Source organism: Oryctolagus cuniculus, chromosome 3, assembly GCF_964237555.1.
Source record: "Oryctolagus cuniculus chromosome 3, mOryCun1.1, whole genome shotgun sequence".
Taxonomy (NCBI): domain Eukaryota; kingdom Metazoa; phylum Chordata; class Mammalia; order Lagomorpha; family Leporidae; genus Oryctolagus; species Oryctolagus cuniculus.
The window spans coordinates 34,234,472-34,250,569 of record NC_091434.1 but is presented as its reverse complement, the minus strand read 5'-3'; the positions used below and the strand labels follow the sequence as shown (position 1 = coordinate 34,250,569).

The following is a 16,098-nucleotide window of genomic DNA, read 5'->3' as shown; positions in this document are numbered from 1 at the left end:
GCACTTTGATTATGGCAGCAGCTTCAAAAGAAGCCCAGTCCCCCCTTTCTGAACTCCACTGCAAGGAGAACTGGAATTACGCCTTTATATTCCGGGCAATGTTGCCGCCTCGCTGAGGGCTGAAAGCATCTTAAGCAGTCTGGAGATGTAAGGGAGAGGGGTCCCCCGTCCCCTCCCATCTCCACCCCACACATCTCAGCCCCTGGACAGAAGGTGCTCAGAACCTTCTGCTTGAAACAGATCCTGAGAACGTGACACACGCCTGCCCCTTCGGGAGAAGATAACCTCCCACTTCCGCTAACTTTCTGTCCATTCTGCTTCTACAGGTTTGCTTAAAAAGGAGAAAAAAAAATCATATAATCTCTGCTGTTTCCAAATTGCCCCTCTCATAACACACACCCCCTTCCTTTCTCTTTAGCTTTTTACCTTTATTACCCCCACTCTCCGCTTATTTTGTAAGCTTTGTGTTTCCTTACTTCCTTTCTCACTCTCCAACCCCTACCCTCACCCCCGTCTTTGGCTGGTCTTTCTCTTTAGCATTCCTTTCATTTCCTTTGCATCTCTTGATCTGAGGTTTTAGTTCCTCATTTTCGCTGGTTGTTTCCTTTTTTGGTCACAGCTGCCCCCTAATGGTTTCCAAGATCATTACTGCTTTGGGCTAGAGGCGAGAAGGAGGGAAAAACTTGGAGAATGCGAGAAGAAAACATAAAATGTGCCTTTGGAATATTGTGTCCATGCCTCAGGAAAGATGCTCAAAACCTGTGATGATGAGAAGCGGAAAATGTAAGAGGCAGGGGCAGGTGTTAAGTTCCATGAAATACCATTTTATGCTGCTTGAAATTTTTTGAAAAAAAGATAGAATATACTACCCATTCACTCTTTTTATTTTTTTTTTAATTTAGAAAATAAATAGAACAGAAATCTGGAGAATGCTGTATAGATGATTTCTTGGTCCCTGCAGAAAGCAAGCACCATTGCAACCCTGTCCCATCAGTGCACTCATCCGGATACTGAGGTTTGATTGGCAGCTCAGTAAACTGTGTAGGAGTAAATATGAAGGAGGAGAGTGGGAACTAATGACTGTGGTGGGTGTGAATTAACCCACCCTGGAGTATCCTCAATAGCAAAAGGTCAGCTCCCTGACTCGTGCCTTTCCATCATGACTTTCATGCTCAAATTAGCAGCTATCGCCATCATAATATAACCATCACCTGACATGTAGATGTCTAATTAAGGCACCATAAGTTGCAGGCTATAAATTTGAAAATAGCAATAGCCAAAAAAAACTTCCTTATGAATCTGTGGGGGTTTGGTAGGGTATGTATGTGTGTATGCATAAGAATAAAGAGAAAGCAACGGGCTCTCTCATGTACAAGTTTCCAAGAAAATCAGTCTAATGCATTTAGCAAAAGAACAGGAATTTTCAGCTCAAAATATGGTTTCCCTGAGTGACAACAAACTCCAAATTACGACCCTAAATTTCCTGTCAATGCTGGGAAGTTACAAATCAATTCTCGGCCTTTGTTTATGACACACAAGTAGAATCTGTATTTTCATTTTTTTATTTTTGAGAGGTTAAGAGAGGCTTTTGTCCTCCAAAGCCTCCTCTTAAAGGCCTACCTGGACTCCTGACATATTTGCTGTATGAGAAAAGGTATACAATGCAAATACTACAATCAATCATAGACCATCCAGTTAAGCCCCATCCAGCACTGGCATCTTAGGGATATTTAGGACTAAAACTAGTTTTAAATTCCTGAGACTGGGGTCAGGAAATAGCTCTGGCCCAAATTCAAAACCTGAGAGGAGCAAAAGCCACTCAAACCTGCACTTTACTCTATAGGTGAGGGAACCGGACCGAAATTGCTTAACTGACTTTCCAAGGACACCCAAGTGGAGATCTAAGGTCTATCTACCTGGTCTCGAAGTTCCTGCTGCCCCCCCCCCCCCCAGTGGTCTCCTCTGAGCACTGGAGCTGGGGCCAGGAGCCTCAGGATCACTGTGAAGGCTCTGCTTCCTGGCAAGTATCCAGCAAGGCACAGTAGGGACGTGGCTGATCGATGATAATATGAGTAAGCCCTTCTCCTCCTTAGCCAATTAGACACGGAGCATTTTCAAATGATGCCTTGGCAATCAGAGCTTCTGCTGATACTGCGGTTCCCTTCTTGGTGACCAAGAGTAATAACCCCAGAGATTTATAAGTGTGTGAATATCTATAGGTTTCAACAGAAAATACTCAACCCTGGTCTTTTGATGACCTAAAGCTGAGCTATCCAATGTGGTAGCCATTAAGCATATGTAACAACTTAAATTTAAACTAATAAGCTTCAATACACAACTCAGATGTTCAACAGCCCTGTGAAAAACACAAATATCTCTATCATTGCAGAAAGTTGTATTGGAGGGTGCGGCTGTGTAGCAAAGGGTCACTCGGGTAATTTTTGATACACTGATGTCTCAGAAGTATAAAGTGTATAAAAATTAGTGTCCCAGAAGGAGATCTGTCTAATGCTACCATCAGTGGAGTAGAAAGAGCAATCTGGCTTCTTGAGTTTCCTTTGCTAAGGGTTCCAGAGATGTTTGGATGAGTTTAGCACATTTTGCTACTTTTGTTCTTTTCATTCATACCTTTTCCTCTTACCAGACCTAGAGTCTATGTCTGGGGTCAAGACAAAGCCACACACATACACAGTTTGGAGTGGAGATGACAACATTTTATGGAAACCTGTAAGGACTCTGTACATCCACCTAAACCTGGACTTCAGTGTCAAATAAGAGAGGGAATAAAAAGTGAGGACCCATTACATTTTTAAAGATTTATTTAATTATTTGAAAGGCAGAGTTACAGAGAGGTAGAGGCAGAGAGGGAGAGAGAGGTCTTCCATCCGCTGGTTCACTCCCCTCAAGATGTGCCAATCTGAAGGCAGGAGCCAAGAGCTTCTTCCGGGCATTCCACGTGGGTGCAGGGGCCCAAGGACTTGGGCCATCCTCTACTGCTTTCCCAGGTCATAGCATAGAGCTGGATCAGAAGTGGAACAGCTGGGACATGAACCAGATGCCTGCGCCGCTACATCACAGCACCGTCCCTGGACCTATTACATCTTAACAGAGGCTAAACACTAACCGGGCAGTGTGGTAAATGACAGACAAGATGCGATTATGACTGTTTCTCCCCCTTTCTGGGTGAGAGCTTGTTGATGTTAGGACTCAGATAAGGGGATGTACCTTAGACAGGTGGTATTTATACGGAATCATGAAACTTCTGCAACTTTTAGATCCCATGTTCCCAGGAGGCAGGACCTCAATGTTTGCCTTGCTTGCACACACTCTGCATAGTCATGCATCCAGGAGCACTTAATAAGTACAAGGTGGTGAACACAGATAGACAATATCTTACCTGAAACAACCCTCTGGTAACAACCAATGGTTCTGTGGGTTGGTGGTGAAAATGCTGGGTCTGCTCCCTAAACTCCAACAGCTGGTACCTTGAACAAGTCCCTACAAGTCTCCCACACTCATGAGATGAGCTTTTCAGTTTTTCAGACTCTCTGCCATCCCTGCTAGGTCATGGACTAAATCTGGGATCCCACCACTCTGGCATTTTAAGAGCTACGTTCTTGGTGGTTTTCCCATTGACCCAAAACACCTGCCCTGTGTGTGAAAAGTGTCTGGAGAAGACATCTGGGGGTATCCACCTGTCGGTCCTTCAGTGGAAGACAACACACAGAAGGCTGTGTGGCAATGCATTATAGCCAAACAGAGGTTCTGGACATTTGCATTAGAATCACCTGGAACGTGTTTTACAAATATAGATTCTCAGATACTATTCCAGCCCCAAGGAAGCCCATCTGCGGGGTGGGGGTGGGGGAATGGAACTCAGGAATCTGGATGTTTAACACTTGCCCTCTGTGATTCTGATGCACCTTAAGGTTTGGGACCACATAGCTGGGAGCAACTTACCACTGGGTGTGGCTAAAAACAGCTTTCTCTTAGCATCATTTATAAATCTGTTTTTATGTTCCTCCATGTCTCTTCCTGTCAAAGGAATGGAATGTGGGATGGGGTTGTCTATTATTATTTCACAATTAAGGATAATGACGTGGAACCTCCTAGGTGAGTCACTAGTGTGGCCAGGAATTGCAGCTTCACTGGTTAGCTGTTTTCCAGCCAGCCTGGCCATTTCTGTTCACACGCCTATGATTTCTGATGCTGAGCCTAGTGTGTAAGTAGTCAGGTTTCCTTATGGGTCAAGGATATGCACTCACAAAATACTGAAAAGTGTGGTGCTTTGCTCCTTACCACTACACCTCTGATCAAAATCCAGCCAATTGCAGCCAAAGCTGTGAGATTCCAGTCTAGACAAAGATAAAGCTTGCAGGTCTGAGCCAGCCCCAAGGCTGGAGAATTTCCCTCAAGATTCCTTTCCCACGTGGTACCTGCAGGATTTGTGTTTAGTCCCCTAGAGTCCTTTAGAAGTTCTAGGTTAAAGAAATTCTGAGCTCTCCCTAGGCCCTCGGGGTCTTGTCCAGAGTGGTCTGGAGGAAAGCTGGCCTCGCTCTGAACCCTACCTGGCCTGACAATGCACTTTGAGCTCCTGGAAGCAAAGGAACCATCACAAGGGTTACCCTGGGAGATGTTACCATTATTTATTGAGTGCTGCCCCCTAGAGGATTAAAACATGTCTGGTGGCCTGGAGCCCCCAAGGCTCAGAGCAGAAGATTCACCCCATGCCCAGCTGCAGGAAATGAGGCCTTTCAGACACTGCTAAGCCTTGCAGCAATGTACACAGAACTCCCAGGAAGTAAGTTAGCTCCCCCTGTAGGACGTGTCTGAAAAATGAAAATCTGTAATTCTGGGAATCAGGTCCAGGAACAGGATGCCGAAATGGATGCTGTCACCTCCCTACTAGACCAACGACCCTGGGAGTAGCCTGCTGGGGACCCTCATCCCTGAGACCTCAAGACCAGAAGTCCAGAGTCATTCTATAGTTCCCCCGTGGCTTCTGTTTTCCTTGTTGTTGTTGCCTCTCCTTTTCTTGCTGGAACAGTTTGGCGTGATCATGAGTGGTACGGGGAGGGGTCACTTGGTGGTCCTTTCTGTCCATGGACTGTCACCACATAGTGTGATTTGTCCTTAGGTTAGCATCGGGGCAGTGACAGAGCTGGGATATATGCTGAAGGTTCAAAAGCCAGCCTGCCTCTTTCCCTCTGCAAATAGCTGCAGCTGGGAGACATTCTTTACAAGTGAACATTAAACAGGAATAATGCAAATTTGGAATTTTTAATAATGTGGATGTGCTCTCAAGCCTAGGAAGGAAGAAGGGAGGGAGAGAGGGAAAGAAGGATGAAAGGTAGCCTTTCCGGGAAGGGACAATCTAAAAGGACTCAGGAGGCCTGTTTCCTACCCTGTCCACCCAGGCATCTGAGATTAGCAGTGTGATACTCAGCCTGTGGGTTCCCACCATAAAACTCTCCTTGGCTTGGCTAAGATCTGGATTTGCAAATCACTTGGGATTCAATTTTGTTTTGGTTATCTCAGTGTAAATAGCAGTTAAGTGGGAGTTACAGATTTTTCAAACACGAAAAGTGATAAACAAAGCTAATGGCAAGCCCAGATAAGGAGGGAAACCACCCAGGAGAATCCACAAGTACAAGCACAGGAGAAAATGGAATGGGCAGATCTGTGTTTCTTGTCACCTAAACTTTGTTTTTTCTCCTGTGCGGAGGGGCAGAAAAGGTAGAGGCACGATGCTCCTTAGGCTGTTCCTGTCCCAGTCTTCAGGATCGCACTGTCCTAGGTGCCCAGCGAAGCAAGACAGTTTGGGAATCCACACATCCGTCCTCAGAACCAAAGATACAAGTGTTTCCCAACTGTTAGCTTGCAGCTCCTTCTAAACAATTTTCACGCCTCCGCTTAAAAATAGTTCCCATCGTGCTGTTTTCTTTCCCTCCGCGTTGTGACCACATTTTCCACGGGGAACTTGTGAATAGGCGTAGTTACAGTAGCTCGTGGACGAGCAGCCCTCGGTGTGCCTGTACTTTTTGAGGGGAGCGTGGGGGTTGGGGGAAGGGGGTCCGATTTAATTACCCGAAGCATTTCTTTGCTGAAGCAAGTCTTGCCTCTTTTCGTGATCCTCCCAAGTTAAGGGTGCAGGGGCGAAGAGCCTGTTTGGGACTCAACAAAGGATCAGAGTAGCAACCGCAGGGAGTGCTTGGGGTTGGATTCAGCCGGGGCTGATGGTGTGTGTAGCCGCCACGCACGGCTGCCTGCGAGGACGCATGGCTGCGCTGCGACTGGCTCCCTACCCAAACACCGACCGCCACCAACTCTCCATGGCGCGTGGCTTTGTGTCGGGCTCTGCGTGTGTGGCATCGGAGTCGCGGCATTTCGGGGGAACAAGGATTTCCCCGCTTCCCGTGGAGTTTCCCCGGGGGTGGAGGCGGCCGCGGACAAGGGCAACGCGCCCCGGAGGTGCCCGGGGGCGCTCTTCCCCGGGGCGTGACGCACGGGCTGCGAGGCGCCCGGGTGCGTAGGGCCGGTGGGTGGCGTAGAGAGAGCGAGAGGGGGCGGCCGGGTGGGGAGCTGCCTTAACTTTGATGGCGCGGCCGCCCCTGGGAAGCCGCCGCCGCCGCCGCCGCCGCCGCCCCGCCCCGCCCGAGCTGGGTGCCGCGGCAGTGGGCTCTGCGCCGCGCGTCTCCGCGGCTGCCTCTTTAATCAGGAACACAGAAGGGGCGGGCCCTGAGCCGGCGCGTAATCGGATAGCTCTGCCGCGGCTCTGACATCCACATGCTGCTCGGCCTGAAAAGGCAGGGGGGAGCCGGAGGGGAGAGGCAGAGACCGCGAGCGAGTCACCATCCCGCAGCCCGCCCCCAGCACAGCCTCCGACGCGCAGACCTCGGCGAGGCGCGGAGCGAGGTGGAGGTGAGGGCGGGCGCCAGCGAACTCGGAGAGGGGCTCGCTCCCTCGCAGGCGATCCCAGCCGCCGCCGCCGCCGCCGCCGCCGCCGCCGCCGCAGCAGCAGCAGCTTCCTGCCTCAGACGCCCCTCGAGAGGCTGGCCAGGCGGGTGTAGCCGCCGGGGGAGGCTCCCGCTAGGGGAACCCGGCGAAGACGAGAGCCGGGCGGCCGCCTCCCACTCGGGCTGTCCGGCGACCGGTGCCTTCGCCCGCGTGTGCGTCCGTCCCAGGGGCCGGGGATGTGTGTCACTTTACGCCTCTGAGAGCACAACGCTGCCTGGGGGCCGGGTGATGCCCGAAGCAAGTCTTGGCTTTAATTTCTGTGATTATTGTTATTTTACGCCTGGCTTTCGGGAAATACTCGTGATGTTGTAGGATAAAGGAAATGACACTTTGAGGAACTGGCGAGGACATAGATGCGTTGTGAGAGGAAAGCCGTCCCCTCTTGGCGGCTTGCTCCTGCTCGGCTGATTGCCGGGGCTGCGGTCCTCCTAGGGAGCTGGGGATTCCGGCGAGACTAAAGGTGAAGACGGGCCGGGCGGACCCCGGAGGGAAACCCTGCCCAGTAGAGACACCTTTGCAGAAGACATTGTGAGGAAGCAAATTAAGAGAGAGAGAGAAACACAAAGACTTAGACTTAGACGAGAGACCTACAAACGCAGCCCCGGGGAGAGCCCCCGTCTCCAGAATGGATATCGTTCTGCTCACCTGGCTTTTCCTAGCTGTCTGCTTCCCAGGACGCGAAGTGCGAGGCCAAGCAGGTAAGCCCCCTGAAAGTTTTTTCTATGCGTTTCAACATGGTTTCCCCCTTACAAGTGACTGGTAATGCAGAGAGGCCTCGCAGAGCCGCACACGAGGGAGGAAGCTCCCTCAGCACTCTCATCCAGAGAGAGGTCCCAGCCGGCCCTCCCGCACCACCAGCGCTGCTGAAACCCAACTTTTCTCTCCTGCTAGGAGGGTGTGTGTGTGTGTGTGTGTGTGTTTTGAAACAGACAGAATTTGGCGGTGTTCAGATGTCACATATGGACTGAATCAAAGGTTTAAAAATACTACAAAGCCTTTGCATTACAGTTTTTGGGGATTTTTTTTTTTCCTGTCTTGAAGCAGAATACATCTCCCTTGAGTTTCTCCAACCTAGCCAGTGAAATATAAATCATTTGCATTCCCTCCACTTAGCTACATTGAGCAATGCTAACTGAAGGGCTTGGGAACTGCGAGAGTGGAGTTTGGGTTTTCAGATGCTGTAGATTCTTTGCAGAATGGGTGGAAACGCCTAAGAATCCTCCCAAGGCTCGGGCTGGAGGAGCAAGTTGGCTTGTGGCTTAGACAGCGGCTTGGGGCTGGGCACTGCTGGCAGCCTAGGCGGTGGGTCCTCCCTGCTCTTTGCTGCATCCATGTGTTTTCTGGGAAAGTAAATCATATGTCCTTTGAAAAATTATGACTGGATAAAACAAACTAGATAGAAACAAAATTATGGCCCTCGAAGGTCTCTCACTCTTGTGAAGTGGTTAGAAAGTTTTGAGTGGAATTTGCTCTCAACCAGTGCCAAGAAGGGTGTGTGGACAGACTGCAGAGGTGAGCGCCTGGGAGGCCCAGTTTGGCGGGGCCAGCCTTGGTGGGCACTGGCCAAGGGTCCACTCCCTGAAAAGGGATCTCTGGTCTCAGGGAATCCAAGGGGGCTCCTCCTTCCCTGCTGGAGCCGCTCTCCAGGGTGAGCCTGTCTCCTCCGAGAACAGCACCTAGAAGCTGACAAGGAAAGTCCTAGCCGAGCCGCTACAGGTGACAGGCGACAGGGAAATCATCAATGAAGGAATTAGGGAAAAGAAAGGAGGAAAAAAAACCCTTCCCGAAGTGTCCTTACTCAAAGCGCTTGGAAGGTGATGGCGGCAGCCGTAGGGCTAACTTCCTGCAGCCTCCCGGGGAAGGCATCCCGCAGTGTGCGGCTAGTGTGGTGGAAAGGGTGAGCTTTGCCTGGTACTGTGGCTCTCCCCGCTGAGCCCCCCAACACACACGTGCAGGCACACAGCCCACTTTAAAGCTGGACAATTTATTTGAGGGGGGCAGATTAGGGAATCTTTGCCACCCAAATCCACATGTTTGCAAGCTCTTCTCTGCCTGCCGCAACCGGTCTTCAATACAGCTGCAAATCCTATCAAAGGGATGGGTGCAGGTCCCACTTGGAGAGGTTTTCTGGGCCTCTCCATCCGCTCTTGCCTGAATTCTAAGTTCTCAGCTTGAAGCGAAATTAAATTTCTTCCCACAGACCTGGATGCTGCATAAATTATGAATGTTGGTGTGATTCGCAATGTGTGTGTGTGTGTGTGTGTGGTGAGCGCGCGCCCGGGAGATGCCCACGGTGTATTATGTATTCAGGCACAGACTCCGGTAGGCTCGGGCGCACGAGCGCGCGCACACTGGCACACACACCAGCGCACATAGACACACAACTTCAGGTTCACTGCTCTGTGCGGAGCGGGAGGGGTCGTGAAGACGCAGCAGCCATCGCCTACCCCAGATGTACGCACATCTGTCCCCGAGCACCACGCCGAGTATGTGTACGTGCCTGTGCGCGACACTCGCTCGGACCCACTCCCGCTCTGCCACCTGCCTCATGCGCTCTCTGCAGAGCCCCCTCCCATTCCAACCCCTGGCCGCGCTGCGTCATTTCCAGAGAAGCCCAGAGGCGCGGAGCGCGGGGCAGGTCGCCCACTATGAGTCCGCGGGCAGCCTCGGACCCGGAATAGGACCTCAGGGTGGGGCCCAGAGCTGGAACTCTCCCAGGGTGGGTATGCCCCCAGTCACCCCCAAAAAGGCGATCGTAAGTCGTGGGCTGCTCTGGCTTTCAGCCGGAGCAATTGACCGGCACCCGGGGAGTTGGCAGCCGGTGGCAAAGGGCGAGGCCGAGCTAGACCTCTGACTCACCCGGTGTGTGCCGGCCCGGAGGCGGCCAGGCTGAGCCGCCCGCAGCGGCCACGAGAACCGATTCCGAGAAGGAGCCAGGGGAGAGAGTAGGCGAAGGTGCGCGCGGGGGAGCAATTGAGCAGATAACCCCGCAGTCCTGGCGGGCGGCCCCTGGGGCTGATGGGCGCCTGGGAGGCCGCCGGGCACCCGACGCCCCCTCTGCTCGCCACGCCGCCTAGGCCGATCGTACCTCTCCCGCCTGCCCCTCTCGCCGGGGCCCTGAGGCTCTGGGGCTCGGGACCGCTGGGTGGCCTTGCCCGGATCGCCCCCTCCTAACCCTCTCCGCGCTCCGCTCTGCGCTGCCGTTCGCTCGCCGAGACCCCAGGAGACGCGACTCTGAGGGGGCTGGGGCCCGAGGCTGCCGGGGCAGAGGATCCAAGCGCTGGCTTTGCTGGGTGGCGGGCAGTCGAGGTGGGATTTCAGCGCAGAGAGGGGAGGCAAGGAGCCAGCTCGAGCCGCAGGAACGCGCGCAACTCGCGCAGCCGCTAGCCGCGCGGCGCGCCCAGCACCCGCCCGCGCGCCCGAACAGGTGAAGAGCATGCGGCGCGCGGGCATCCACGTGGTGGGGACATGGTGGCCCCCAGATCCCCGCATAATGCACCCCCCCCCGCCTCCGCAAGCGCCGTCCCTAACATCGATTTGTTTGGGCTACGCAGCAGAAACAGAGCTGAGCGATCCATAAACATTCTATTAGGCAAAAATATTCCCAGCGAAAGCAAAACCCAGGCTGAAGCCTCCGCGAAGTTGGCCGCCTCCGATTCCTCCAGGCTCGTCTCTTCCTCCCCCCCTTCTTCCTCCTTCTGCTCGGGGACCCCCCCCCCCCCCTGGGAGAAGCCTGCGGCATTTCCGCGACACTGCCCAGAGCCAGAAAGTTAAGTCGCGGCTGCGGCTCTCCCCACCCCCTTCGTCCCCCACCCCCACCCCAGAGAAGCCTCTGCGGGCGCAGGCGAGTTCCCGCCTCCCGGTCCCAGCCGCCTGGCTCTTGGCTTTTACGCGTGAGAAAAAGAAATACAGTATTCACGGCCAATGCTTCATTTTCACTGATTGATTTCTTTTTAATATCAACACGAGTGAACGGAGGCGAGGCGCGCTGTGATTAAACGGCTGCCCTCGCCCTGCACCTCGGGCTGGCTGCGCCGCGGGTTTTTCCCACCGAGTCCCGGGCGCCCGGAGGCTGAGCGCGGGGCTCCGGGAGAGCTGAGCGCGGAGCCCACGGGGCCGGCAGTGATCTGGGGTGGCCCGGGCGCCCCTCTGTGGGTTTCTGCGGTGGAGTGCGTGGGGGGCGGGGACCCAGCGCCTCCGCGCTGCAGCTCCTGCGGCTCGGGCAGAGTTTCTGCAGGCAGGGTACGAGGTGACGCCCGGTTTATTGGCCTGTGCTCCCTGCGTTCCCCACCCCTTTCCAGTCGGTTTCAGACGGGCAGGGGAGCCCCCTGGCGCTAGCCATCCCCACCGGCGCCTGACCACGAAACTCCCCTTTGCCAGAGTTCATCGGGATTCACTGGGGACTGAGCTTTGCGGGGAGGTCGTTCGCGTCCTGCCTATGGGTTTTTGCAGATGGTGGGAAGTCCCAGCCGGCAGTAACGTCCCCGCCCATGGGACACACCGCTTGGGGCCAAAACAACCGGGACCCCAGAACCATCTCCCGGTCTCCCCTCGCCAGGAGAGCTTTGATCTGTGCTTGCGTTTTAACACCATTGCCATGGACACGGGCAGACAGTCAATTCAACCTTCCGTCTGGACTGGACGATCAGATAAGAGGTGTAAATTGGCTGTGGGAGACAGGTCTGGGTTCAAATAAATTCTGAAAGAGAAGCAATGGCGGTCTAGGCGCCAGCTAAGGGTGTGAGGAGTGTATCTTTTAGCCTCTCTCTCTCTTTCTCCACAATGCGGTAGAGCCGTGGGGGAGCATAATAATTTGCGAGTAAAACTGTAAGCGCCTAGGTGCTCCACAGACACCCTGCTGAGGACTCTGGGGACCGGTCTCATGCCCATATTAAATGGGTGCCCAGTAAACTTTTCCCAAGAAGCAGCCACTGGAGGGAGTGACGCTGTTGCCAGCTGCCAACAGAGCACAGAGTGCAAAACAGTGGCTACCCGCGAGCGCCCCACAGGGCTCCAGGGCAGGTCCCTGCTTGTCCAAGCCCCGCCTGCGAGAATTGAGCATGCCCAGCAGCACCGCACGTTTGGGGTTTTATGTCATTCTATGGAGCCTGTATACATTAAGCCACAGGGCACTGAAGTGGCAAAATGGAAGACTGGAAGGTGGCAGCCATAGGGGACCCAGGCTCTCCAGCCAGGACTCCTGCTGTCTACCAAATGGCTCTGGCCCCCTGCTGTTGAATGTGAAGGCCACATTCTGGCAATTCCTGTCTTCACAGTCCAGAATGCAATGCCAGGTGGAGAGGGGCCTGGGGACTCTGCGGACCCTGGTGTTTTTCAGCTCGCTCAGCTCTCCATGAAAACTATCGGACACATGAACTGATTTGGTGTGGGACCATTCTGAGTTGACAGACTCAAGGGCCAGCTTCACTGGAAAAGTTTTCAGAACACATTCCCAGAAAGTCCAGTGTGGAAAGACTTCAGAATCCAGAGATGAGATTTTTTCCTGTTTTCAAAGGTAGCAAAAGCATGCTAAATGAAAATGTATAGGCCACTGTTGTAGACCAGCCTCCTGCGCTAGGCCCCAGCACACCAGGCCAAACCACAGTGGAGTCAGGTGCCAAGTGTGCATGCCATGTAATCAAACTAGGAAACAGACCAGAACGGCTAACCAGGGGACTCGCAGCAACCTGAGTTGGCATCAGTAGCACGTCCCCTCCAGCTCAGCCCTCTAAGGAGAGCAACTTGGAGGTGCCCAGTCCGCTTTGGTTCTTTTTCTGTCTTTTTCGCCCACCTCCTCTGCTCAGCTTACAGGAACACTCATACTCATTCTATTTTACAGAATGAGATGTTTCCCAATTCATGAATTGCAAATAAAAGCTAATTAGGACTCCAGCTCAATGTGTTGTAATTTTGTCTTTTGACAAGCACGATACCTTTAAACGAAAGAGAAAAGGCTGGAAGGGCTAGAGCCGTAGTCTGTAGTATCCTTCACGCATCTGCGGTATTTTGTCATCTGGCCCTCAGGTCCCACTGGGTAAATCTTTGAGGTGCTCTGCTCAAGATGCAGTTCTGTGTTTTCATCCCCAGTTGTCAGAGTACTTTTCCTTCCAGGTAAGGGCTTAGCTGTTTGCTTTAATTCCTCTCCCCTGCCGCCCCCCCCCCCCCCCCCCGCCATGCACCTTTTTTTTTTCTTTCTTGCATTTGATTAACCCATTGCTGGAAGATGGTGCAGAAGTTTTGTTTTTGTTTTTTTTTTTAAAGCTTTGTGAGAAACAGCTGAGGGCTTATGGTTCTGTTACCTAACAGGACTCAGTGGAGTGGGATTCCAGGACACGCTGGCCTTGTATCGAGGCTGGCCCTCCAGGAGAAGGCATCTTCTAAAGCTTTAGGAAGCTGTCAAGTTTAGATAAGACTGAGCTCCAATCCTATGGGACCTTGGTTGTATTAATAAGGAGAAATTAATTTTTAACCACTGGGAACGTTGCCAAATTATGTGACCTTTGGCAGACCAGCTGTGCTATAAAAATAAATCCCCCTTTTCTGAAAATGCTGCTCCTCTCCAGTAGAACAATAACAATATGGCATTTAGGATGGGGAAGAGTGAGAGAGAAGCGAGAGCAATGGGAGGTGACAAAAGGCCTCTCAGTCTTACATATCTCTGTGCTACGTGACTTCAGACCTGAGCACCCCACCCAGCCTTCACACTCTCCCTGACCCCCCTCCCTGGGGTTTCAGCAACCCAGGACAGAGAGCCAGGATGACAAGGAGCTGAGCGCCTCTGCGTGCAGGCAGTGGAGAAGGTGTTAAGTGCTTCCAGCCCACTCACACCCCAGCCCTGAACACATCGCTCATTGTTCACACAGGCGGGTGACTGGCACCAGCAAACAAAACAGGGTCTGCACACAGGCACAAAACCTGTCCATCCCTAAATGCCACCAAAGAAGTTTGGTGCCACGGAGGAGTTTTGGAGGGATTGTCACTGGACTTCCCAGCTTCTGGAACCTTGGAACCAGACTGCCTGTGTTTAAAAGCCTGCTAGGCCGTGTGCCAGCTGCTGTCCAAGTGCACTCTGTGATCAGAGCATGGAATCTTACGGTGCCTCAGTTTCCTTATCTGTAGAAAGTGCTCGATAAGAATACCTGCTGTCCAAGATGGTTGTGCTATGTCAGATTTCTTTGAGTGCTGTTTGGCACATAAAGCTACGCCTGCACTAAAGTCATTTAATCTTTGAAACGTTTCAGTGGAACAAACTGTATCTCATCATCATAGGAAGCACACTCCAATCATTGTGGGAAGTTTATGTTGTTTTTATGAGGTTTGCTTTGAATAAGTAAATACTTCTTCATTCTCAGGTCTTCCCCCACTAAACCTTTGTCTGTGTTTTATAAGCACCAGATTATCTCAGGCCACACTGTTCATAGACAGAGATCCTGGGCTGGATTCTCAGTCTAGATTTATGCCTCCTCTTTGCATTTTTTTTCCTGCTTGCTCTGTGTTTAGTGTTCTCGCCTCCACTTTTTTTCACCTCTCTTTCTTTCCTTCTCTTTTCCTCCCCTTCCATCCCTCATCAGTGAAAGTGGGCTCAGCAGGGAACGCTGTGTTTAAGGCGCTCTCTCCAATGTGTAATAACTTCCACTCTGGCATTAAGGCCCCTCAGCAGCTGAACTCAGAAAAGTCGTCAGAAAGACAAAATAGCTTTTACCCAGCAAGACTCTTAATAATCCCATTTCCCTCTGGGTCTTCATAAAAGAGTCATGATCTAATCCAGGAAAAAAGGGAGGGGGACGGAGAGTCACAAAAGGAAAGCTCTCCCCGGTAGCCGTAGCATGCAGCGGATGGGGCTGCTGGCCAGCTTCATGCACGTGTGTCCCTGGTACCCAACTCCCTGCCTCCAAAGATCCTGTGATACCCACTGGCCGGCTTCTGGAGGGCCTGTCGGGGGAAGAAGATGAAGGGAATTGCAAATTACTGGGCCGAATGGTGACAGTGATCATTTGGATAAAGAGGAAAAATAAAACAGATGTGCCCAAAAGGCATATCAGGGGCCAGAGACAGGGGCATGGGGAAGAGTTCAGTCCCCAGAAAACCCCATGACTAACAAATGGTTCAGCGTTGCAGTAACGGTTTGCACCTTCCTGGAGCTACTGACAAGAGCTGTTTGGAGCTCGCCTTTGTGAATCTGGAATCTGAAGGGGCTGTTGTGAGGCAGCTAAAAGGCTTTATTGATATTAGACTGACAATGTAAGTGTCCTTTGGACTCCATCATTATTACCTAGGGTTACAGGGGCCTCAGAGACGGTGTTCACGCTGGCTTCCCTGGCCTATGACTAGGTACTGTTGTCCCACACAAGTTATCAGAACTCTCAGTTCACCACTAAACGCCATCTGCATCTAATAACAGCTGTGAGTGGGGAAGAGGGGTGGTCGCCAGAGAAGCAGAACACTTTGTGATGAGACTCTGAGAATTCGGGACATCTACTGATACTTTGGGGGTTACTGTAGTCCACTTTCAGTTTATTCAGTCGTCAAATGTCACTGGAGTCTGACTGTTGGGGAAATCTCTGGATTTGGTCCTATGAGGAGGGCTAGAGATGGATGAGAAAGGCGTTCTGCCCTCCAGGAGCTGGTGGCCCAACAGAATGGATCAGGCCGGCCTCAAGTCCCACATCACAGAAAAAGACTGGCTTTTGAGATCCAGAGAGGAAAAATTAGTCTGGTGTTGGGGATGAGGAAGGGTAGAGACTGGATTGGGAGGGAAGATGGGATTTAGAGCCATGGAAGGAGAAGGTGGGAGTGGAGACTTGTTGCTGGGTTTATTTGGGGAACACTCAGAAGCTGCAGTGTAGGCTGTGTGGTGGGAAATAATTGCAAAGAAAGTTAAAGGGAATGGCTTGAGCTCAAGGCAAGGTCTGAATTGCCAGGTCAAGGGGTTCGGGTTTCATTTGCTCACCAGTGGGGAGCCATTGACGTTACAACATGAGCTTCAGTTAATCAAAATAAATGAAAAAATATATTATATTACCTTTTTCCTCCTTTGGTTTTTGGAGAGACCTCAGAATCATTCTCCTTCTGTTTCCTTCC

General features: G+C 52.1%; 1 protein-coding gene across 4 annotated transcripts in view; it reads left to right on the top strand.

Annotated features, from left to right (window-relative positions):
* Window positions 1–6,750: 6,750 nt before the first annotated feature.
* Window positions 6,751–16,098, top strand: part of NRP2 (neuropilin 2) — a 117,386-nt gene continuing 108,038 nt past the window's right edge. For 3 of the 4 annotated variants that reach the window (XM_008259015.4, XM_008259014.4, XM_008259016.4), the window contains exon 1: window positions 6,828–7,715. In XM_008259015.4, the coding sequence (XP_008257237.1) occupies window positions 7,643–7,715 (73 nt within the window). In that variant the 5' untranslated portion in view covers window positions 6,828–7,642. Of the gene's footprint in view, window positions 7,716–16,098 lie in introns of all 4 variants that reach the window. The other variant, XM_008259017.4, reaches the window with a different exon arrangement.